At 39.7% G+C, this 25,274-nt stretch overlaps 1 protein-coding gene across 16 annotated transcripts in view; it reads right to left on the bottom strand.

The window, feature by feature from the left end:
- The window catches only part of PRDM2 (PR/SET domain 2), a 129,291-nt gene that overhangs the window by 89,195 nt on the left and 14,822 nt on the right, over positions 1-25,274 (bottom strand). For 7 of the 16 annotated variants that reach the window (XR_012425885.1, XM_074019751.1, XM_065529723.2 and 4 more), the window contains exons 2-3: positions 9,615-9,732; positions 7,823-7,926 (exon numbers count right to left, since the gene is read on the bottom strand). Coding sequence is in view for 9 of the 16 variants with exons in the window: in XM_065529723.2 (XP_065385795.1) it covers positions 7,823-7,831 (9 nt within the window). In the remaining 7 variants the exon portion in view is untranslated. Of the gene's footprint in view, positions 1-7,822; positions 7,927-9,614; positions 9,733-25,075; positions 25,150-25,274 lie in introns of all 16 variants that reach the window. The other 9 variants (XM_065529731.2, XM_065529728.2, XM_065529726.2 and 6 more) reach the window with 3 other exon arrangements.

The following is a 25,274-nucleotide window of genomic DNA, read 5'->3' on the forward strand; positions in this document are numbered from 1 at the left end:
TCTTGTCAAGCAGAATGTAATTTTCATACCACCCAATTTCCATTCAATTTAATCCAGTTATAAAATAGCTATAAAATAATCTAAATTCAAATTTTAGTACACGTGCCAATTTAAATACACATTCAAAATTAAATATTTTATGCTATATAGAGAAAGGTTTGCAAAGAACAAACCAAATTATTAGTTACCTCAGGGGATAGGAGTGAGGGTTATAACTTATAGCCTTCCTTATCATCTACCTATTACATGTATTAATTCATATTTATAAATTAAAAAAAAATTCTGATTCAACTATTGCAAACATACCATCATTGGAATCCTCAACTGTTCACCTATAAGCACCTCACTCAATCAAAACTTACAGTAACCAGCTTATTTTGATAGAAACCACTCAGGAATTAGGACAAGGCAATGAAGAAACCTCCTCATACTATAGCAACTCCCATGTTGAGAGAAAATTTATCTTCACTCAAACCAGCTCTCCAAAGTTAGAGTCTACAGCAATAAAACCATTTCTGCTGGCTGTTCTCTGGATTTCCCTTCCACTGCACGTAACCTGGGGCTCTAACACATGGAGACAGAATCTCTCTTGGAGACCTGAGCTCCCATTTCAGTGGGCCTTTGTCCACACCTCCTGAGACTCCTTTTCACATTTTCATTTTTCTGGGGATCTAGCTTGTTGAATTTCCAATGTTATAATCTACACCCTGCTTTGCACTTCCCCTGTCTGTTCCCAAAAGATAGGCAGGAGGTTCACATTTAACCTCCAACAAGTGCCCGTCGGTAAACCTTGACTCGGAGAACTTTTGGATGTCAGTTCTGGAATCTACACCCTTTCCCATTATTATTCCCATTTTCTTGGTTCAAAATACAGCCCATATCCTCTAACATTAGGGGAAAAAGCGATTCTAGGCAATAATTAAGAGATTACTGAATTGGTAATCTTTTTTTATTTCAACTCATATTTGTTAATGAGGAAAATATCTATAGCATCTATTTTAAAAAATCATTGATATGCAATAATTGTACTTACGGAGTACATGTGTTATTCTGATACATGCATAGCATGTGTAATAATCAAATTAGGGTATTTAAGGATATTCATCACCTCAAACATTTAATGGGTACAAACATCCAGGTAGATAGAAGGAATAAGGTCTACTTGGTTATATTTTTAAAAGAACTCTACAAAAAAAAAATCATCATCCTCCAATCCAAGTGTTTTTCTTTGGTGTTCAGGTTCAACTAACATTAACTGAGCCAGAGATGTCTATATCAACTAATTTCATATACATTATCTAATTTGTAGTAAAACAAATCTGGTAGGAACTTATCCTCATTTAAAAGTAGGAATAAAGAAAAAAAAGATAATCTCACTTTGGTAAAAAAGTCTTTCAATGAAAGCCTTTTTTAAATAAAGGATTTTATTGACATTGCTACCTAGAAAATACTATACCTTCTTGGTATGTTCAAATTCCAGTTGTTTTTCAGTTACAGAATTAGACACCTGAAGGGTTTGCTGAAGATTGTAAAACTGACATCCTACAAAATTAACTTCCTGGTGACCACAGACAAAAATGAGTCTTCAGTATCAACTACTTCACTGCTCAGATGACTGTAGGAGATCCGAGACTTATTTTAAGAACTATTCTAATACATCATTATATTCTAAAATGTTCTGAAAATACTAGAATAAGGGAAATAAAAGAGAATCTAACAGGTGACAGCACATTTTATTTCAATAAGCACACTTGTCAGAGCACATTTCCCAATACACAAGTGACTTTTATAGAGATCCTAAAACACAAATTTAAAAAATAAATAGCTTGGCCTCTCAAGCCCTTGAAGCCGCACTAACAGAGCCTCTCTTTTAAAATTAGACTGACTAGATTTTATACTACAAGTAGACAAATATTCTGGAAAATCTCCCGACAACAAATGCACAATGAATGTTAACTGGTTCACAGTAGGCACCCAATGAACAGCCACTGGACAAATAATTTATTTTCACTCTTAAATCAGAAGTTCTATCTATGAACCATAGATGTTTAAGAATCCCATATAATCCTATAGGTAACATGAAAAATTTTGTGTACATATGTGCATTTGTGTGTTTTCTGGGGAGATTCTCAAAAAGGTCCACAACACAAAAAAGTGTTAAGTCTCTGGGCTTTGCTAACAGGAAGAAGACTGAATAATCAACCAAGAAACGGGCTCCTGGCCTGATTCCAGGACTAATATTCTAAGAATATTATTTTTAAAAAGGCCTTTATTTTAAAAAGGCTTTCATTGAAACACTTTTTTACCAAAGTGAGATCACCTTTTTTAAATTTATTCCTACTTTTAAATGACAGTAAGTTCCTAATAGATTTGTTAGGAACTTCATGAAGGCACGTAGAACTCAGATTTCTCTCCTGTGGAAAGATCTAGGTCATTTCTAGTATTCCTTTATTCCACAAATAAAAATTTCCGTGAGGTATTACCAGTAGTTTATAACACCACAGGCCGGGCGCGGTGGCTCAAGCCTGTAATCCCAGCACTTTGGGAGGCCGAGACCGGCGGATCACGAGGTCAGGAGATCGAGACCATCCTGGCTAACACGGTGAAACCCTGTCTCTACTAAAAAATACAAAAAAACTAGCCGGGTGAGGTGGCGGGCGCCTGTAGTCCCAGCTACTCAGGAGGCTGAGGCAGGAGAATGGCGTGAACCCGGGAGGCGGAGCTTGCAGTGAGCTGAGATCCGGCCACAGCACTCCAGCCTGGGTGACAGAGCGAGACTCCGTCTCAAAAAAAAATAAAATAAAATAAAATATAACACCACAAACATTTTATGCCCAGCATGGTGTTGAAGAACTTAGGACAGTGCCTGGTACGCGCTAAAAGTTTAATAGGGGTTAAATGAATGAATAAACAAACTCTCAAAGAGAATTTTTTTTTTTGCACCAGACCAAGCTGCCAATCTGAGTACAAGTTAACCTGTTCAAAAAGATCACTTAATTCTCTGTACTTCAATGTCCTCATCTGTCCTGCAGCTCCTGAGAGAAGAGGAATGTAATTGACTCATCTGTTTCTATGACAACCAATTCTACAGCCATCCCACCTTTAATTACTTTGTTCAAAACCTATGCACTGCTATTAACCACTCAGCTTCTCAGCAAACCTGAAACCAGACATCACCACATTCACTCCTACTGCTACTCTTCCCGACACATCAAGACCAAGGCTGAGCAAACTTTCTGTAAAGGGCCACACACAAATATCTGCAGTTTTGCAGGCCATTTGGTCTCCATCACCACTGCTCAACTCTGCAATTATGGGGCAAAAGAAGCCGTACGTAATATTTAGATGAATGACCATAGCTGTGTTCCAATAAAACTTTACTCATGAACTGAAATTTGAATTTTATATAATTTTCATATGTCACAAAACGTTTTTATTTTTCCCAACCATTTAAAAATGTAAAAATCATTCTTAGCTCCAGCGCTGAAATAAACAGGTGGCAGGTTAGATTTCCTTAGTGATCCAAACCTTTTCCCACTGCTAAAAAGCAGCACTGAGAGCTGAAAAGTACTTTCTGAAGAAAGGTTCTGCAGAATCAGCTGGCTGACTTCTTTCTCTTCTTCTTGCTTGCAATTTTAACTTACAAAGAATTTGAAATCAGAAGAACTGAGATAGCGAGGACTATAAAACTCACCTGTTAATATTTAATCATAGCAGCGCTGACTGATAAAAAATGTTTACATATCTTTTAAAAATTACATTAAAGTCTTCTCATTACACACAGACAATTTCTCTATCAATCTTAACTGACATGGAATTTACTTTCTTCCCTCTATCCTCCTGACCTCAAAATTTGTTGCCTGAATGAATAAAATGCAAATATTAATAGAAGCAGTGACCACTGGTCTTCCTCTATAAAAAATGATATTTTTAACTATATAATATTAAAAAGATTAACAATACTGGATTTTAAAAGGCTGGCAAGAAACATATACCCTTGGTGGTTGTATAAATAATTAATAGTACAATCCTTCTGGAGGGAAAACGTTTGGCAAAATTTATAAAAAGTTAAAATGTATATAACTTTTTGACAACATTTATACTTCTAGAAATTTAAGAAAACAGACAAGTCAACACATATTTATATACAGTGAGTTTTATACTTTGAAGAATTATTTATAATCATAAAAACATTAAAATAATTTAAACGTCCAACATAAGGCTTGGTTAAATAAATCATGAATGGTATACAATGAAATTCTGGGTAGGCGTAGGAATAATGATGTAAATAATCCAGGTGCAGTGGCTCGCACCTGTAATCCCAGCACTTTAGAAGGCTGAGACGGGCAGATCGCTTGAGCCCATGAGCCCGTGAGTTCAAGACCAGCCTGGGCAATATGGTGAAACTCCATCTCTACCAAAAATACAAAATTAGCTGAGCATAGTGGCACAGGCCTGTCCCAGCTACTCGGGAGGCTGAGACAGGAAGACCACTTGAGCCCAGGAGGCAGAGGATGAGCTGTGAACATGCCACTGCATTTCAGCCTGGGCAACAGAGCAAGACCCTGTCTCAAAAAAAAAAAAAAGGAAGGAAGGGAGGGAGGGGAGGGAGGGAAAGAAACAATAACGTAAATAAGTAGTCCACATAGATATGTCCACAAGATACTGAAAGAAAAAAAAGCATTATAAACTGCATGTACTGTCTGATCTCAATTGTAAAAATTTCTACATACGGGTTGTAAATGTACCAGTGTATATGTGAGGCTGAAAACAGAGAAGCAGCGAAGCAAGGAGTTAAAAGAACGTTCAGGAAGATGTTCACAGTGGTTGCGCCTGGATGGTAGGAGTTTCAATGATTTTTATGTTCTTGTATATATTTTTCTGTATTGTTTCTATTATGTTGCAGTGAGCATGTATTAATTTTAAAATTTAAAAGATTTATTAGAACATATAACACAAAGAGTGACCGCTAATGTAAACTGTGGACTTTGGGTAATAACGACGTGTCAATGCGGGTTCATAGGCTGACAAAGGCCCCACTCTGCCGCAGGAGGTTGATAGTGGGGAAGGCAGTGCATGTGTGGGGACAGCGGGTATTTGGGAACTATCTGTACTGTTTGCTCAATTTTGCCATGAACCTAAAACTGCACCAAAAAAAAAAGAAGTGTATTAAAAAAAAAAACAAAGCTTACTAAAATAATTCTTATCCAAGCAATTCTAAAGTTCTGTTAATTAGAAGCAATTTGAGTCCCATAAAAGTACATCTAAAAGGCTTTTATCAGAGGTGGTTTTAAAATACGGCAGATTCCTCGGCGCGGATGGGGAGAGTCAAGAGAACGAAAACACCAAGTCCTGAGCGCCAGCTAGCTGGTGGCTCCCTGCCAGAAACCCATCGAAGAACGCGCTCTCCTTGTGAGAACCTATTTTGTGCATTCACCCTGAGGATACTCTACTGTTCCTCTCCTGTTATTTCTGATTTAACAGAATGTTTTCAGTGAAAGCTTAGAGAACTTAAGACTGGGTTAGATAATCAAGGGCTCAAGGAGAGCAATTTAACACTTTGTCTTAGATTAGCTTTAAGATGGAATTCTGGCTGGGGTCTAAGACCCTGCTGCTAAAAGATAAGATAGTCTTAGGGGATTTGATGGAAGAACAAATACCCAAGATGAGATTCTGATGATAAGCCATTCCTGTTACATTAATACAAGGCATTCTGATGCAGGTCTGAGGGTAAGAGCAGAGTTGGAATAAATTAATGGGAAACTACTAAGTCTTACCTCAATGTTCATTTTATTCTTTCTAAGAAATATTTACATTATAATTTATACTTCCTTTGCCATATACACACTTACACATGTATGTCACATCTATTGACTTTTATTTTAACAGAGCAAAAGGCTTACAGGTTTCTATAGCAAATGTATACTTTGTAGTCAGAACTACTTGAATGAGTTTTTTTTAATTGCAGGAAGACAAAAGCCACCCTTGATAAGAACTAGGATTCTTATCAAGGATTTGCAAACTCTAGTAGTACAGTATATAAGAAGTATCTTACATTAACAATGGGATGTTAACAGGTTTATAGAAGAAATTCTAATAAGTCATGGTTCCAAATTCTCAACAACTATCGAGTCATACTATGTATGAATCTCAATGCAAATGAAGCTTAATTTACAAAAAGGACTATTAATAAATGATACGATATGCCCAACAATATCAAGTTGTTACATGGGATAAAATAGGTACTACTAACTTAAGTTTAATATTGATGGCACTTGTTCAAGATTAGTGTTATAAACACAGCACTAGAGTAAGCAGTTTCTGGTTCCTTGACATTATTCTCACTAAACGTAGTGCTAAACCTGGTGAGCAAATTTGTTACTTTCCCTTGGGAAACATCTAAAATTAAAAATGCAGTTTATTTGGGAGAATAATTTTGTGTCCAAGACATTTTTAATCACGCAGGCATTATCTTAACATTTTTTGGCCAGGCAGCTTTTCTACAAACACAGAACTCTTACACCTCAAAAGTGGTGAAATAACAGAATGCAATGACTCTTGTGGTAAATCCTCATTTCCTAAGACACCCCCCTTTAAGAGTCAGAAGATACATTATAACAAATTCATAAGAAACAAAGAACTCAAAATTATTGGGAGAAACTGTCGGATTTTTTGAGTTGGGAAACAGCTTAGAGCATGAAGAAAAATAGCAGCGTACCTCAACCATACAAATGCCACAGAACTTCTTGATGAAAAGTGTCCACACATTTCCTAGCCATATTTTATTTTTAGGCTTTTATATGTTAATGTGTAAAAAACAGATGTGATTCAATTTCAGACAATCTAATAGGAATGCTTTTCCTCACCAGCCAAAAACTTAACTTGTTTTGAAAAGGAGTCACACCATGGAGCTCCTTTAAGAATTCAGGGGGCTTCCAGGGGGCACTGACTTGAACTAAATTCATCACAAATGCTGAATTCCTATGCAATACCCCAGGGAACAACAAAAGCAACAATGACAAATTTGATCTTCACAACTATCCTAGGAGATATCTTTTATCTCTGTTTTTTAAATTGAGGGTTTTCTAGCCCAGAGGTTATATACCCTGCTCCAAGTCACAAAGCTAGAGGTAGGATTTGAACTCAGGCAATGCAATGAAAACCTTAACTGCCTCCCAGTGAGGCAGGGAGAGATGCATTCTAGTTCTGCATCTACAGGCCTCTCGAGTGGAGCCCCACAGAGAAGGAGAGCTCAGCTCTGTCTCCTGACTGCTTCCCCTCTCAAAGGAGCGTGCAGATGCCCTGCTGTCTTCCAGGATTGCTCAGAAAACATGAAATTAATAGATGAAAAACTCCTGAAAAATTACAAGCGCTATATATGAGCCATATGCTAAATATATCCAACTCTGAATCTCCTAGCAACACCGAAATTACTTTCTAAAATATAGAGAAGAACCTAACAGTGCTTTCTTTGCAGCCACCATAGTGTCTTTTATGGGGTTTATCTGGAAGCCTGTGAAGTGACAAACCATCGAACAGGAAGTCAAAGTCTTAGTTGCAAAGCAAAACACCTTGGACACGGCAATATAAAACATGGATTTGACATTTATTGTTGAGGACAGCCAAGCAGTTTCAAAATACAAAAGCATATATAAATAGCAGTCTGTATCCAGGGAAACACATTTTCTCTTTAATAAAAATATTCTTGATTTTAAAGAACACATTAAAATGATTGTTTTAATTTCAAAATGTCAAATTCTGAGAGAACAGAATAATTATTTCATAAAACTCTGAAAAACAAAGAATCAGAATTACTTCTTACCTCCCACATGTATACATTATTCTTAACCTGAGATCTTTTTTTCTTATCACCAACAAATGGCCCAAATTTTTTGCCTTTTAAAATTGGTTTAGTGGCCCAGACACCTAGAAAATAAAATCAGTATTTTTATAATGTATCATGGTTATTTTAAAGATTGAAACCATTAAAATCAATTAAGTTTCACAAAATAGGTAAAAGGCTAGACTGCCTAAATCAAGCTAATGTTAAATAGCCTGAGATCAAGTTAAATTAAGTCAAGTCCTCAATGGGGATTTTTATTTTTCTTCTTTATACTCTTCTGTTCTATAAAGAACCTACATTGTTTTATAATTAGAAAAAAATGTTGTATATATTTTTTAATGTTTTACATGTAACACTACCCATACAGTAGGATCACAAATACTTGAATAACAGTCACAACAACTGAAGAGAAAAAATATTGGAATGGAGTGAAACTACAACTGATTTTTAAACTCCTCTGTCTGCTTGTCTGTAAAGTTCAAATTGTCCCTAATGAACATGACTTGTTCTTTTAAAGGGTTAGAAATATAGTTTTATGAATAAATATTTTTGAAGTTCATTTGCTTAAAGTGGAAAACGCTTTCCTGCCTAACTAAGCTTCCTGAAAACTTAGCTACTGGAATGGCTCACTTTTCAGTTTCTAACAGCCAAAATAGCTGTTCATCCACAGTATTCTTAGGGTTATTTCTATTTACTATGCACTGACCATAACAGAAAGAGATTTAATGAGCAAGCAGGCAGTGAAATGGCAGGAGTCTGGCCCAGCAGTCAACAAACTGGCATACAGCAGCACCTCAGATTGGTTCCCTCACCTTTTGGCTTCAGTTTCCTCATATACGGGATGGGGGGTAAAGGCTGGGCCGGTCCTATCCTGCTAGGATGTACAAATCCCACTTTTCTGTAAGTCTGCTATGAACTGCATTTGACAACAACACTAACAATCAATTAGTTGAGCTATAAAATCAACCACTTTCATTTGAACAATATATTCAAACTGCTCAATGAATAAGTTTCCAATGAGAATTTTTAAAAGCACGTGTTAAAATTTTTTCACACACGTGTACATATAAATTGGAGTATCGGAAGTACATCTAAAAAAAAGAAACAGGGATATAAATATGATGTATTCCAAGACTGTATTTTGACTAAAGTTTTACAATTCACTTCCTTAGCCTTCTGTCTAAAGATTAGGCCACAAAAAGACCAAACACACACAAGCTTGGTTTGTGTTCAAGGAGAAATCCCAGCCAGAAGAATTTAGATACACTCACAGCATGTCATTCATTCAAGTATCTACTGAGGGTCCACAAAGTGTCTGGTACTGGAGGCACAAAGATACATAAGAAATAAAGGCACAAGAAACAACAGGGCCAAGTGTAAAAATAATTACAAAACAATGAAGTGAATATAATGGCACAATCACGCTCATCATGGTGAAATCAGAGAGAAGGGAACAACACATTCTGTGGGGCGAGGTTCAGCAACGAGACTCATAGGAGGAGGACACTTGGGCAAGTAAAGAAGGATGGGACGTGTGTGTGTGTGTCTGTGTGTGTGTGTGTGTGTGTGTGTTTTCCCAGTTTTATTTTTATAACCCATGTCCAACCTGGATTCTTGACTGGAAAATGCATCAACACCATAAAATCTTCTAGGTCAAGGGTAAATCCGCTGCTTTTATGGTGTGCTCCCTACCTGACATGCCCCTGCAGGAAGCCGCACTGCCACCTGCTCTTTACTGCCTGACTTGCTCCGGGACAGGAGGAGTACTCACCAATCCGGGTCTTGTCAACAGCAGAAGGGAAAAGCCTCACTTCCTCCGGAAGTCCTCGCAGCACATGTTCGGGTACCTCAGCCAGGGTCTCGGTGGCCACCGCAGGCTCAGTAGTGTTCTGCAAGTCAAGAAATAGAAGGATCATAGCAAAAGAAAGAAAACCCAAATCGTGGGGTTGTTTTTTTTTCTGGTTCAATAAGCAAATATGCAAAAATGTAATCAAAACCTGAAGCTGGCAAGCCAGACCAAAACGATGATGTCAAGCATTTGAGGAGCTGCTTTGATGCTTGTTTGTAACTGTCCAAAGGAAACCACTGCAGCCTTCAAGCATGTCTGTGTTACTCTATTTTGTTCCAGCCACCTGTGGCCATTTGCAAAACATGATAATCTCTGGCACCATACTGCTTTAAACTCAAATAGAATCTGGCAGCAAAATATAGCATAAGCTTACTTCTAAATCAAAGGCTACCATCAGTACCTTAGCACATTTAAAAAATAAAAACCAACACTGCCCACTTCAATGAATGCTTTCAGCACACACCACAAAGGCTACTGGGGCCCTCCAACCCTGCCCCATCCATGTTGCCCTCCAGCAACAACCCCTAACTGGATGGGGCCTGAATATTCCATTCCAGAACACGACAACTTATTGTGGTCCCTCACTGCAAGTGCCACCTCTCCAGGAAACAGTAATTTACCGCTGTTCACCAAGTCACTAAACAGCAAAATCACCAGGATATCACCGAGTTGCTAAGAAACAGAGAATTTTTTTAAATTACTTTTCAAAGTTCATGCTGGAATTCATAATCTTAAGAAAAGATTACTATTAGGTACGTATGTAAGGAAGGGAGAGATTTGAGCCAACTGGCAGAATATGACTGTTATTTTTTGATAACTTTCAAATCAAAGGAACACCAAGGGTCTAGTAACCGGTACATCATATATCCTACGGAGCTGATGTGCTTATCCAGTCTAACTGATGTGCGTATCACAGCACTGCTAAGAATGATAGGCTTTGTAGTCTGAGTGTGTTTCATTTCACTGCACAGGGAAACATTTCTCCAGAACTTTTAAAGGAACCAACATAAGCAAAAGTAAACCCCCAAACAAAAAAGATCAATTTTTCCGACAACAATGAAGCTCTTGTCGTCCTCAAGAATATATGTACAAAGAAAAGAATATCATCCAAACTGGTATACTCTCAGCATTTCAATTTTTGGTTTATTAATTATCAACAGTCTACTTCAAGAGAAATAAATCTCACAGTCACAAACATGGTCATCTACTCTCTGGCCTGCTTCAAGCTGGAGAGCCCAAGACAGGTTCGCCCAAGACAGGTTCGTCTCTCGTGCAGAGCCGAGCCAAATGAGCCTACACTTCAGACACATAAATGCTTTGTTCCTGCTTGATTTACACCTTTGTCCCAACAATATCCCCGAAACATTTTCAAAACATAAGATAGCCAATTAGCCCCAGAAAATGGTCTTACTGGTACTTCCAATTAGCTAAATTGTGAATAAATTAACTACAGACATTTTTAACTTCTAAATATAGTGTCCCCGTTTTTAAATTCTTAATCTATAAGCTGGATTTTTGGAAACGTGAACAATTTATTTCCAAAGAGGGAAAAGGTATTACATTGGTAGTTGCCATTGGCATCCTAAGCTACATAATGATTATTTCCTAACACTGATAAAGTAAGTGACATTAACAAATATTAGCCAGAGTGATGTCCTATCAGTACTGGCCATTTAGTAAAGTAAAAGGGGGTCTTCTTCTTCCGTCTCAGTTGGGACCCTAGGCAAACACGCAGCACCATTTATTCTCCCCAGAAGCACAGCCGATTTCAAAAGTCACCGTGTCTGCTAACCTAAACGGATACTTCCAGGCACTTTCACAGTGATTCTAATGACAACTTCATATTTACTGAGAACTTCCTTGCTCAAGGCACTGTGCTGTCTTACGTGCTGGGGAGAATTTACTCCAAATAGCCCAAGAAACAGGTGTTATCAGTGTCTCCCCCTCTCCACACAGAGCAGGGAATTAGAGCTTACGGACGTTGCTTAAATGGCTCAAAGCCTGGATCTGAACCCGTATCTGTCCGATCTGAGTGCCTATGGTCAGTCCTAACCATCATGGAGTTTTCACTTAAGATTCTGCTGGAATAGCATCTGAGAACCTCTGCCCTAAAACTTCCAGATTTCCATGGAAATGTCAGCAGGAGATGGTGCTTAAGGCAGGAATGGTCATTCCCATAGGAAATGTGTAACTTCAAGTTGGAGATCACGTGTATTAAAATTTCTGAAGCACCCGAGAACATAAAGGACCTCAGCAGAGAGGCCATGGGAAAAAGAAATACCAAAAAATCCTATGCATTTGTTTATCTGTTTTAAGTCAACCCATTATTTTTTGTCTTTTTTTTTCTTTTAAATTACTCTTTTATTCCACCTCTTGTCCCAGTAGACCCATTGGTTTTCCTTTTGGACTCATACACCCAGTAGAGGAAAGCTTTTTCTGTTATTGTCGTATCCTTCACACTACAAAAGGACCGAACTACAAGAGGAGCACCTCAGCTCACAGCAGCACAACCCAGACACTGGGCAGCCCCAGGGCCGGCCCTCCCTTCCACCCACACCCCCACTGGGCTCTCCATGGCCGTGGCTATGGCTGCAAACTGTCTAGAACATTTCTAGAAAATCAATGATTTGAGGAGTAGAAAGTACACTGGACTTCCTGAATAGTCCAGTCTACTAGTAAATAGTCCGGTCTACTAGAAAGTAGGCTGGACTTCCTAAATAGAACCACCCTCTTTTCTTGCTTGGTTCTCCTTCATAGCTCTTACCACAGTTTTAAATGCTTATTTGTATAGCTCTGTGTTTACTGTGTGCCTCCTCTGTGAGACTGCAGTGAAGACAGATGGTATCTATCTTATTCAATGTTGTGTTCCCCCAGCTTAGCAGTAGATTTCAAATGTTTGTTGTCACTTAAATACTTGAATGAGTGCATGGCTCTTTGTAAGCTAACTTAAAGCTTTTTCTAAAAAGGGGGATAGAAATAAATAAAAGAGCAGGGTCATCTATCAGGAAGTATCTTCTCCACATGAACCTGAATTTCTTGAATTTGAGGTAGGTATTCTTCTGGATCAATATAAGAACCCTTTTTTAGAAAATGTGGTATGCCATTAATTCCAAGCAATCAATATACAAGTAAACCTTAGGAACAAAGGAATGTTTTCAAAAAGTTCTCTCCCCTACATACTCATAAACTGGGATCTCTTCTTGGTATATATCCTGATAGGATTAGATGTAATATTATATCTAAATGGGTTCATCTTGATTCTTACACTAAAGAATCACAATTTGATCCTGGCACTATTTCCCAGATTGATCTTGTCTAAAATAAATTGCACCATCTACTCTATATATTTATTTATATATTTCCGAATCCTGCTATGGGCCAGGCAATGTTCTAGGCAGCACACTTGTCTCAACAAGGCATCACTCTGGTGAGAAATAGAGACAAAATTAAACACATACATACAACGGCTGATGCCCTGTAGAAAACTCAAGCACAAAAAAGGGGACACATGCCTTCTGATCAATGGCGAATAAAAAAAGGAGGGGAATGTCGGGTGCAATGGCTCACGCCTGTGATCCCAACACTTTGGAAGGCCAAGGCAGGCAGATTACCTGAGGTCAGGAGTTCGAGACCAGCCTGGCCAACATGGTGAAACCCTGTCTCTACTAAAAATACAAAAATTAGCTAGGCGTGGTGGTGGGCGCCTGTAATCCCAGCTACTCAGAAGGCTGAGGCAAGAGAACTGCTTGAGCCCGGGAGGCAGAGGTTGCAGTGAGCCGAGATCGTGCCACTGCACTCTAGCCTGGCTGACAGAGCGAGACTGTCTCCAAAAAAAAAAAAAAAGAAGAAAAAAAAACAGGAAACACAGTCACGGAGTCATGGAATAGGGATGGGGATGCCTTTTCAGACAGACAGGTGAGGCCTCTCCAGAATTAGAAAGGAAATCTGTGACAATATCGGGGAAACATGCCAGGAAAGGAAAACAGCCAGGACCAAATCTCAAATTAAGAGGAAAAGCAGTATCTGGGCAAAAAGACCAATGTGTCCAGAGCAGAGAAGTTGGGAGAAGCAGCTAGAACTGAGGCAGGAGGGGCAGGCAGGGGTAAGGCCTCTGAGAAACACTCATCGCCATTCACTCGTCTACCCATTCACGGAGTAGAAGTCATCAAGCAGAGAGCAGAGAGCAGATCGCAAGCTCTGCAAGGCACCCCAACTGCTGGCGTTCCCAGCACACCCCATCCTTGCTGCCCCTGAATAGAAGTATGTTCCTGTCTTATGGGTTTTTAACACTGATTACTGTGATATGAAAGAAGCTAAAGGACTTCTCTGCTTTCCTGTTAGTTGACCTCAATGAGGACTCATTATTTGACTGCTTAATGAAGTACAGTCTTTAAACATGTATCAGTGAACAGATCTGGAACAATAAGTATTAAATTTAACATGTTAAATTTAAGTCAATTTAATGTCATTTAGTTATTAACTATTAATTGATCTCATTAATCCGATGTTTCCAACTTCCTACCTCAAACTCAAAGAAAGTCACTACTCGCTTCTCTTCCCCCAATTAATCGCCAAAGCCTCCCTCCTTCATTCAGCCCATTCGTCAGACACTAACACATACTCCCTGAGTGTCTGCTCAGAGCTAGCACCATGCTAGGTGGTAAGGATCAAGGACCCCCTCCTCATGAAGTCCACTGGCTAGAGAAAGAACTTCTCTGTTCCTGCTCCCTGAGATAAGAAACCTTAGAGAGATTTTGATTCATGAGGTTTGACCTTGCTAGGGAGCCTCTGAAGGGCCTTTCTACTGCTTTCCTGATACATTTCCTCTGACCCAGGATGACCTTCCCATGCTGGACGGGGTGAGGAGCTTAGGGAGTACAACATGTATTCCATCCTCCGGGCCAAGATCTGTGCTAAGCACTTTACATGCATTACCTCATTTAATCCTCACAACAATAACAATCACAACTAACACAGATGGAGCGTTGGAGATACGTCAGACACAATTCCAAGCACTTATCACCTCACTTAATCTGCACACTACCAATTGCTATAGGTACTTTTATGATCCCCATGTTACAGATGAAACTAAACCTTGCCCATAGTCACAGCCAGCAGGTGGCAGAGCTAGGTAATTTCAATCCAGACAATCTGGCTTCAGGGTCTGGATTCTCAAATACCATGCCACAGAGCAGCCCTGCTGAGTAACTTTCCCAAGCTGCATAGTTTTAAAGTAGTGGAGCCAAGATAAAATCCAGACAGATTCCAGAGTCTACATTCTAACCACCAACCCAGTGGTATCTCATACCTCACAGTCCGTGGACACCTGAGAATTCCCTTTCTGGGGCCCACAAGGTCAGAGCTATTGCTATAACAACACTAAAATGTTGTCTGCCTTTTTCACTCTCAGGTGTGTAGAGTGAAGTTTTCTGGAGGCTATTGTATGTGAAAATGTCATCATTCTGGTGGTTCATGAAATGTGTGATTGCTTAATCTTATGTTTTAACTTTTTCTGATTTACCAATAAGGCCTGTAGTCTAACTAGCATTATTATACCAAATCAATTTCCCAGCTTTCATATTGTCCTAAAGCTTTGTAAGATGTTACTGCTAAAAACAGCTGGGTGAAGAGTACAGAGGACTTGGGCCGGGCGCGGTGGCTCATGCCTGTAATCCCCGCACTTTGGGAGGCCGAGGTGGGCAGATCACTTGAGGTCAGGAGTTCGAGACCAGCCTGGCCAACATGGTGAAACCCTATCTCTACTAAAAAAACAAAAACTAGCCAAGCGTGGTGGCACATGCCTGTAATCCCAGCTAATCAGGAGGCTGAGGCAGGAGAATCACTTGAACCCGGGAGGCAGAAGTTGCAGTGAGCCGAGGTTATGCCACTGCACTCCGGGGGGATAGAGCAAGACTCCTTCTCAAAAATAAATAAGAGTACACAGGACTCTCTACACTATTCTTACAACTTCATGTGGATCTATAACGATTTCAAAATAATTTATTATAATTTCCAATATGGTAAACATCCATAGATACAACAAACATCATCAAAAAGCTCGAGCTGCTGCTGCACTAAGACCGCCTCCACTCTTCCATTGTACCTCCCCTCTCAGGGCTGAGAAGCAGAAGATAGGACCGATTCCTAGAGACCAAACCTACAAGAGTGGAGGGAGGCAGCGGGGGCTTAATCCACACATTCATGTCCTACGTTCTCCTCTTCCTGGGTACCTCCCCACTTCCTGAGTACAACTGTTAACATTAAAAACTACAAGAGTTACAACTATAAGCTTTCTCCCCTCTTCCTCCTTGTTCCTTTTTCTCCCTCTATGCCCTGCAATATCTTTTTCTTCCATACTTTGTTATACGTATTTTCCCTCAAAAATAAGCCATGAACTTTGGAAGGTAGAGGCGGGTGGATCACGAGGTCAGGAGATCGAGATCATCCTGGCCAACATGGTGAAACCCCGTCTCTACTAAAAATACAAAAATTAGCTGAGCATGGTGGTGCACGCCTGTAGTCTCAGCTACTCGGGAGGCTGAGGCAGGAGAATCGCTTGAACCCAGGAGGCGGAGGTTGCAGTGAGCCGAGATCGCGCCACTGCACTTCAACCTGGGCGACAGAGCGAGACTGTCTAAAAAATAAAAATAATAATTTTTAAAAAGCCATGCAAATGAATTTCTATAACTTTCTACATCAACGCACATTTGAAAAGAGAGTGAGCAGTGTCAAGTATGCAAAGTTGGGGACAAGACATGGCTGTGACATTTGCTGTCTCCAAACAGGCACAAGAGTCTTTTTCATTTGAAGGGTTTCACTGCTAATTTCTAAAGGAGAAAAAGCAAAATATACCAGAATAAACTGAGATAAGTTGCAATATCTTCAGAGTATTAAACACAACAACTTACTGTGAATGCCCATTTGGGCTCCTGCAGGGAATGGAGGAAAAAGCAGAAGAAAGTTCCAGATGCTTTAAACCCCAGGGTGGTGAAGCTGAGACCCCAGCAAGGTGAGGTTACCAAAAGGGGCCAATTTGCATTTGTATTCCAGGCCTCGGCTCTACCCAGAGTACACTTTGGCCTCCTAGAAGCCAGTCCCCACTATCCTAACCTAGTAGGATTTCCCCTATGGCTCAGTTACAACACTCTCCACAACTTGCAACAGTGTGCCCTGTGTATTGTGAAAGCCCTTTCTGGTTGGCTTAGTTAATCACCTCTCCAGAGAGGCAAATTTAGGGGTGTAGACAGGCAGGCTCTGCTTCACTCACCTCGATAAAACCTGGCACAGAGTACCCAGCTCAGAGCAGTAGTCACTGCAAACAAGCAAACAAATGCCTGGCAATCAACTGCCCAGAGGTCTGGGCACAGAGAGATGGCTGTAAGAGCAGTATGGCCTCAGCTGGCCATGGAGTCCATGGAAGTGGATGAGAGGCCTCCATGGAAAGCAGAGAAGGAGAGACTAGCCAAAAACAACGCCCTCAGAATGCCCTTATCAAAGAATGAAACGGAAGAAAAAGCGCAGCAAATGAGTCCCAGTCCTAGAAGTCATCGCAGAGCCAAAGAGGCACCAAGCGCATAGCATCACCAAAGCCGGGGAAGACTCCGGGACGTGAGGTGGTCAACAGAGCCAAACCCTGCTGCTGATCCTTCAAAATCTGTCACGTCCGATCCCTTTCTCCAGTTCCCATTGCCACTGACATCTTCCAACCTGAAGCTATTCAGGAATCTCCAATCGTCCTGCACATATTGGCAGCAAGTGTCCGTGTGCTGGAGCAGTGCTACCTGGGGAACGCAGCAACCAAGAGAAGGGCAAGTCCTGCCCACCTGCACCCCAAGCTAATGTGGCAGACTAGGGGTGCTCAATGTCTCAGTGACCTAAAGAGTGATGTAAGAGAGATGAGGAGGGGACAGTGCAGTGCTTTAGTTAGGATGGCAGGGGGAGGTCTCTCAGAGATGTCACACAGGGACTTGGACTTGAGAGATGAAAATGAGTCATGTATTAAGAACTGAGGAGTTGAGGAGAGAAGGGCCTTGGGCTGTTCAGGAATAAAAAGAGGCCACTGCGGCTGCACCAAAGTAGAGCCAGGAAAAAAGCAGAGGCGGCCGCCACTGGAACCTGCAAAACCAAGGCAGGAAACAGAGCTGGACTGCATTCAGAAAGCAGTGGGATGACACAAGAGGGTTTGGGCAGGAGAGTGACGAGATGGGGTGAGGCTTTCTGGCTTCTAGTCTACTCTATATTCAACTTCTCTGAACCTTTTGTCTTCTTGAATAAGCAATCTACAAAGCATCTGATTCAAACCGCTTTTTAAACTTTCTAAATAAAATCTAGTAGTTCGTCTGCTGGCTTTAGAGACTGTCAATGTTCAAGAGAAGTAAAGAAAATAAGACACCTGAGGGCTCATCCCCTCCTCTTGTCCAGACGATTCTAATACAGAATAGGAATAGGTGAGAGTGGGGACAGCGAGTCGGTAAGCAGGAGAAGGAGCTTTCTACTGCCTCCCATTGAGGCTGTTACTGATGAGACTGAGTTTCAACTTCTCAAACTATCTTCATCCAAAGCAGCAAACTGTGGGCTACAGCCTTTCATCTCAGATGTGGTTTGTTTGGTCTATCCATGGATTAAAAAAAAAAAAAAAAATCTATTGGAAGAAATCACAGAAAAATCCCCATTTTACTCTTAGAGGTCATCCCTGGCCCCTACAGGCATCTGGGTTCCTGGCACACCCTCTGGCCCCTCCTACCTTCACCATACTAGGTCCCCTTCCTATGCTGGGCCTTTCTCAATTTAGGCTTTCACCTGGCCCTCAATTCTTCTGATGGTCAATATCCTCCACACCCTTCCAGGTCAAGTGCAAATCCCAGCTCCTCCACGAAAGCGTTCCCAACAACGCACGACGACTGCTGGCTTTTCTGATTTCCCAGACAGTGAGCTGCACGTTCTGTAAGGCCTGTGGAGAATGGTCCCGCAGGAAGGAAAACTGCTGGTGAGGAAATCAATCAGGAGCTTTTGTAATAGCCCAGACAAGGGATGGCTGGGTCTGAATTCAAGCAGTAATAGTAATCAAACTATTTTACAGGACAGAATCAGCACGTGGTTACCGGCTGAAAAATAACAGTAATAAATAACAACTTACGGTGTTTCCTATATGTCAGGCACTAGCCTAAGGGCTTTATGTCCAGTAACTCATTTACTATTGACTGCAACCACATGGCACATGGGGTGGGCACCATTACTGTCCCCATTGAACAGATAAGAAAGCGAACACAAATAAGCCGAGGACTTGCCCAAGGTCACACAGCTGGAATGGCATTGCCAGAACTGACCAAGGAGAGTGAGTCAGAGGGTATCAAAGGAGAGGCAGAGAAAAGCAGTCCCACAGCTTCCTTCTCTGCCAAAGTGTTACCATCCTAATGTAAAAGAAAAGGCTTCTTGCCACAAGCTTGTTCCAGTGACTTAAGGAAACGCTATTCAGGTTGTTAATTTTTTTCTGAATTTCAGAAATAATATTTTCATTCAGAAAGACAAGGTCCCAGATTTTCTAAAAATTGCTAATTTACCTAGTAGAATACACGATTCAAAATGAGATTTCAAGTGCCACCATTATTCATTCAGCATGCTAATTTCCGAAACTACACATTTATTAATTGAGGTTTAAGTCAAAACATAGGAACCACCTTACTTAGAAGTCTTTTTTAAAAGTGAAAAAGTCAGATTCATATTTATAATTATCTACAAAAAATATACTTCTATATTAATAATGATAAAACAGTGAAAGTGGTTTCAACTTTTTATATCCTATGTATTTTTAGAATTAGAAAAAAGGGGGAGAAATAACCAAGATGAAAAGATAGAAAGCTATCCCAGGGTTTCGCTCTTTGGAATTAAGATTATGATAGACCTATCTAGATGGTCAGATGGTCTCCCATAAAACAGCTTCTGTAAAGAAATGAACTACTGGCCGGGCGCGGTGGCTCAAACCTGTAATCCCAGCACTTTGGGAGGCCGAGACCGGCGGATCACGAGGTCAGGAGATCGAGACCATCCTGGCTAACATGGTGAAACCCCGTCTCTACTAAAAATACAAAAAAATAAGCCGGGCAAGGTGGCGGCGCCTGTAGTCCCAGCTGCTCGGGAGGCTGAGGCAGGAGAATTGCGCGAACCCGGGAGGCGGAGCTTGCAGTGAGCGGAGATCTGGCCACTGCACTCCAGCCTGGGCGACAGAGCGAGACTCCATCTCAAAAAAAAAAAAAAAAAAAAGAAATGAACTACTGATACATGCAACAATATGGCTGAATCTCGGAAACAGTATGCAGACCAAAACAAGACAAACGCCAAAGGGCAAGGGCTGTATGATTCCACTCCCATGAAACCCCAGAGGAGGAAAAACCAGTGTGTAGGAACAGAAAGTCGATCAGTAGTGACCTTGGGCAGGGAAAGACTAACTTCAGAGCAGCAGAAAAGAACTTTTTGGGGTGACGGACATGTCCTATGACTCGACAGCGGTTAAGAGTTACACGGGTGTGCCGGGCGCGGTGGCTCACGCCTGTAATCCCAGCACTTTGGGAGGCCGAGGCGGGCGGATCACAAGGTCAGGAGATCGAGACCACGGTGAAACCCCGTCTCTACTAAAAATACAAAAAATTAGCCGGGCGCGGTTGTGGGCACCTGTAGTCCCAGCTACTCGGGAGGCTGAGGCAGGAGAATGGCGTGAACCCGGGAGGCGGAGCTTGCAGTGAGCCGAGATTGCGCCACTGCACTCCAGCCTGGGCGACAGAGCGAGACTCCGTCTCAAAAAAAAAAAAAAAAAAGAGTTACACGGGTGTGAAACTTGTACTATACAGTTAAAGCAGTTACCTTTTACTGTATGCAGATTGTACCTCAGAGTTGATTTTTAAAGTCAAATAACTAAACAGGTCAATAAATCCTAAATTCTCATCTTTAAATCATGTTAAAATGAAACTTTAATGCACCAAGAAAATATTTTCAATTGTGTTCACTTTCTTATCTGTCAAATAGGGAAAGTAATGGTGCCCACCTCATGCAGTTGCAGTCAATAGTAAATGACTTACTGAACTTCTGTAAAGCATTTAGGCTAGTGCCTGACATATAGGAAACACTGTAAGTTAATATTTTTTATTATTATTATTTTCAACCAAGTCCTGGTTCTGCCCTGTAGAATAGTTTCATTATTTGTATTTATAAGAATTTTTTAACTCAACTCTAACAGTCCTCTACTCAAAACCCCCCAAAGTTTCCCCACCTCACTGGCAAAGTCTACTCTGGTCCTTCTGGCGACCCGAGAGCTGAGCCCACACTTCTTTGACCATTTACTCCACCCTCCTCAGGTCTGCTCCAGGTACATGAACCACAGAACCAACCTCCTCCACTCTCCCTGCCCAGCCCTTCTCTCCATACTCTTTAGACAAATGTGGACTGTAATCAGCAAGGTAACTCTGCTCTAGGGCATAACACTGGCATTGGCTGCTGTTACATAAAGCTGCATGCACCATCTCACATGGTCAACACGTACTAATGTTTTTATTTTTAAAAATATATAAGAATAAGCAAATTTTATTGGTGTTTCATTTAAATTTATATAAGTAACTCCTTTTATATGCTTTGCCCAGAGAATTATCAGCAATTATTCTATCAGTTTAATTCATTTAAAGCACCTAGTTTCTTAAATATTGACTTGATCAAAACTAACTGGAAAGTGACAGCAATACGTGATGGAATACATTAGACCCAATTTTCCTTAATATTAAGGATAATTCATAATATATTCATACTAAAATATGTATTATTGCTACAATAGACTAATCATCATCATCAAAGTAATTGTTACAAGCAAAAAACAGCTTAGAATCACACAGTATTAAAATTTCTAAAATTCTATGAACAACCCATTTTTGTATAGATTTGCAAACAAGAATCTAAGCTACTATGCTGGAACAAACAATGCGAAAAAAAAATCAAACAAGCTTCAGTTTACTGAAATGGCATTAAATTATATTTGGTTAAGAAATGAGCAGGACTGCTATAACAATAAACAGATGAAAACACAAACCAAGAAACACTTATACACCACTTTTGAAAAAGAACAGGAGTCAAATTAGCTCTGAAATACAAAAAAGTACCCTCTTTCAAAAAGCTGTCAGGTCCACTAAGTTGTCCAACTGAAGAAACTGTCCTAAAGCCTGGTGCTAATCTCAGTAGTGAACACACATAATCACCACACTCCTGCTCCCTTACAATCCGGTTTCCCTAGCATAGTGGGGAGGATATCCTAGAAATGGAAATCAGCTTGTGTCACTGTCCAGTAGCCCTACAGGCCCTATAAACCTTAGCTCTCACACCAATGTCCTCTTATCCCAGAGCCCCTGATGGGGCCAAGCTCCAGACCATGGCTTGCTCTCTGTTCTGTGAACTACCACGCTCATTTCTACTCCAGGGCCTTTCTACTACTATGGGTTCACTCTGCCTGGAATTTTCTTTTTCCAGATCTTCATATGTCTATGTGGCTCCCGGTTATTAGCTAAGTTTCAGTTCTACTAGCAATCACCTCCACAGAATAGTCTTCTCTGACCATGTAATCCAAAGACCACCTTTCACCTCCAGCCATCATCCTTTATAACAAGATCTTGTTTAATTGTCTTCACAGCACTGTTCACTATCTGAAATTACCTTGCTTGTCTTCCTGCTTTTTTAACCGTCTCCCTCTTGGAGTATGTTACTGGCAGAGCCCTTGCCCACCTAGTTCACTGCAGAACCTATAACATACTGGGGTACAGTCTGTGCCTGATGAAAGAGGGAAGGAATGAATGAATGTTAGGGACAACTGAGATAATGGACCCATTCCCGAGATAAAGCCATTCCTAGATAAGTCTAGGAAAATAAGAAGGAAAACAGTGGAACATCTCAAAAGTTAAGTATCAGGATGGGTGTGCAATTGAAGCAAGTAGGATACCGATGATCTGAGAATGCTGCCTCAATAGTTAGTGCTGAAAATACTGGCAGGCTGTGGACTCTATTGCTTCTTCTAAAGGAATCAATAACAAACAATATGATATGCCCATGACGAGGATCCCGCAGTCCCTGAAACTCAACTGTCAGGCATATATAAACAAATTATTCTATGCTATTGTCTTCAAGACCATACACATCATAAGAAACAGAACTGACAACTAAAATCCATCAAAGCAATGCTGATCCGTTCCCAGAGAATAACCTAACCCTAAAATAACCGTCAGGATTGTATGTATAAGTATTTATAAGTCAATCTTGTTCAAGTTCAAACTTTTTTATATCTGAATTTTGTTGTGTGGTTATTTCTCAGTTTTTCAAGCACTTACTGCTCATTTTCACTGTCTGAAAATGAGAGCAATAAATACGAGAAGGGAAAACTGTAAATTATCCTGAAATAAGTCTTAATCCTTAAAAATTACTGGGGTGATTGTTGAAAAACACTGATAGATTTCATGCCATAACAATAAGGTCTAAACAGCATATAACTAATATTCTTCTAATGAAAATACAACAAAAGATGCTAAAATTTTTTCTCATAAAAAGTGGGCAATTTTTATAATACAAGTAAAAGTTTCATTACTACCAGACCATTTAAATTACACCCAAATCAGAAATGTGTTAACCATTAGAAACATAAGAGGACACTTTTCCACTGATACTTGGCATTTAGGATCAAAGGCAGTCTTCTGCAGATCTGATATTAAAACTTGTCAAAAATCAAATTGTAAAAGAGCCCAAAAAAAAAAAAAAAAAGAAGTAGTTATTGCTACCACTTTTTGACTGGCATGCAGACTTTTTTAAACACAAGTTTGATATAATTGAAATATAAAGCAAAAGTTTGAAGTGTCAAGTCTAATACACTAGAAATATTACAAGCCTAATACTGTACAAGAATTAAGGCATAATTAATCATAAGGTTAAAGGTGTAGACACATCAAATAAATGATTCTGAATAGCAATGCAACAAGAACAGTATCAACATTTAGATTCCACTTTGGAAGAACTCACAACCATTCTAGCACTGGATCAAGATTCCTCCAACAAAACAGTTCCTAGACGATAGAAAACTGAGCTCCTTTGAGTGACCAGGTTCATATTAAGAATCAATCTTAAAATAGGAAAATAAATGAAATCTATGAAATATATATGAGCATAACTTTGATGGACGATGACTGTGAAATCCACTTTGTTCTCTTTTCCCTCCCCCACCTCACCATTTCAAAAATAATTTGCCTTCAAAAGCATGTCAATAAATCTGCAAGTTTTAAAATAATAGAAAGCATGTGCCCCATGTGTTGGCCAGATTCATTTTTTATGATATACGTCCTCTGCATTAAAATAAACATTTCTGATAAAGAAAGTAATGAAAAGAAATCAAAAGGATCCATTTCAAAAATTTCACATCTCTCAATGCAACACAGGACTGAATTTATTAAACTTGGCCCCGCTAATTAAATTGAACTTGTGATCTCTAGTTAGAATCACCTGTAAATGATAAAAAGGTGTCCGAAGTTTCAGTTGATGAGGGATACAAAATGTTCTCAAGTCTGAGAGTTTTAAGTTAAGGACTTAAAAAAAAAATTACATACTTCATATTTTTGGTTTTGTCCTTCTTATTTTAAAAATAAGTGCTTATGAAGATTTTAAAAAGAGAACATTTCTGACACCCACGAATTTCTATAACTACAAGTGAGATGATATTGAAACCAGAAAATAAGAATCCTACTCTAGAATATATTATTAGATCCACATAACTGGTTCTACTTATCAGAACACCCTTGAGGAGGCTATGAAAATATCCATAGCAGAATAATTTAATCACCAGGTAATCCCACATCTCCTGTAAAGAGAAACACATCTTACATTTCAATATCTGCCCTCTTGTTTTTATTCTGAGAACAGGTTTTTCAAGGACAAAATGCTTAAAGTTTCTTCTTTGAACATTTGCGGTCTCTATAAATAACTTTTAATCCTCTCTTTTCAACCAACAGATAATCACGAAATAAAAAATGCCAAAAATGAAAGCTTAATAAGCTTCAAAACAAACACACACAAAAAACTCACACTAGAGTGTGGAAAGGGAGAATTCAAAAAGAAAGTCTTAATGAAAATCCCTAAGAATGAGTCCTCTACTCAGGGAACCACAGAAACGCCAACCCACGCCCCAACAACGCACATTCCATCCACTGCACGAACAAATGCACAGTATGAACGCAATGAACTAATTAATGGTATTAAGAAACAAAAATGAGAATCCAAGAGAAATGAATGTGTGTGCTACTATCTTGTAAAAATCAAGAGCTGGTCTAACATCTAGGTCATGTATTTGTATAAATTCTGATTTTTAAACTCACCTGATTCATTTTCAATTCCTGTTGTGTTCTGTAAAGATACACACAACAAAGAAACTTCTTTGATTACATGAACCCTAAAAAGAAAAACAGACAATTGTAATATGTACCTGCCTACAAATTTACAGGGATTTAAAACCACATACAGAACTGTAGAGTTTGCTCAAAGGGCTATTTATAAAGCAACTCTATGCCAAATCAA

This window comes from Macaca fascicularis, chromosome 1 (assembly GCF_037993035.2).
Source record: "Macaca fascicularis isolate 582-1 chromosome 1, T2T-MFA8v1.1".
Taxonomy (NCBI): domain Eukaryota; kingdom Metazoa; phylum Chordata; class Mammalia; order Primates; family Cercopithecidae; genus Macaca; species Macaca fascicularis.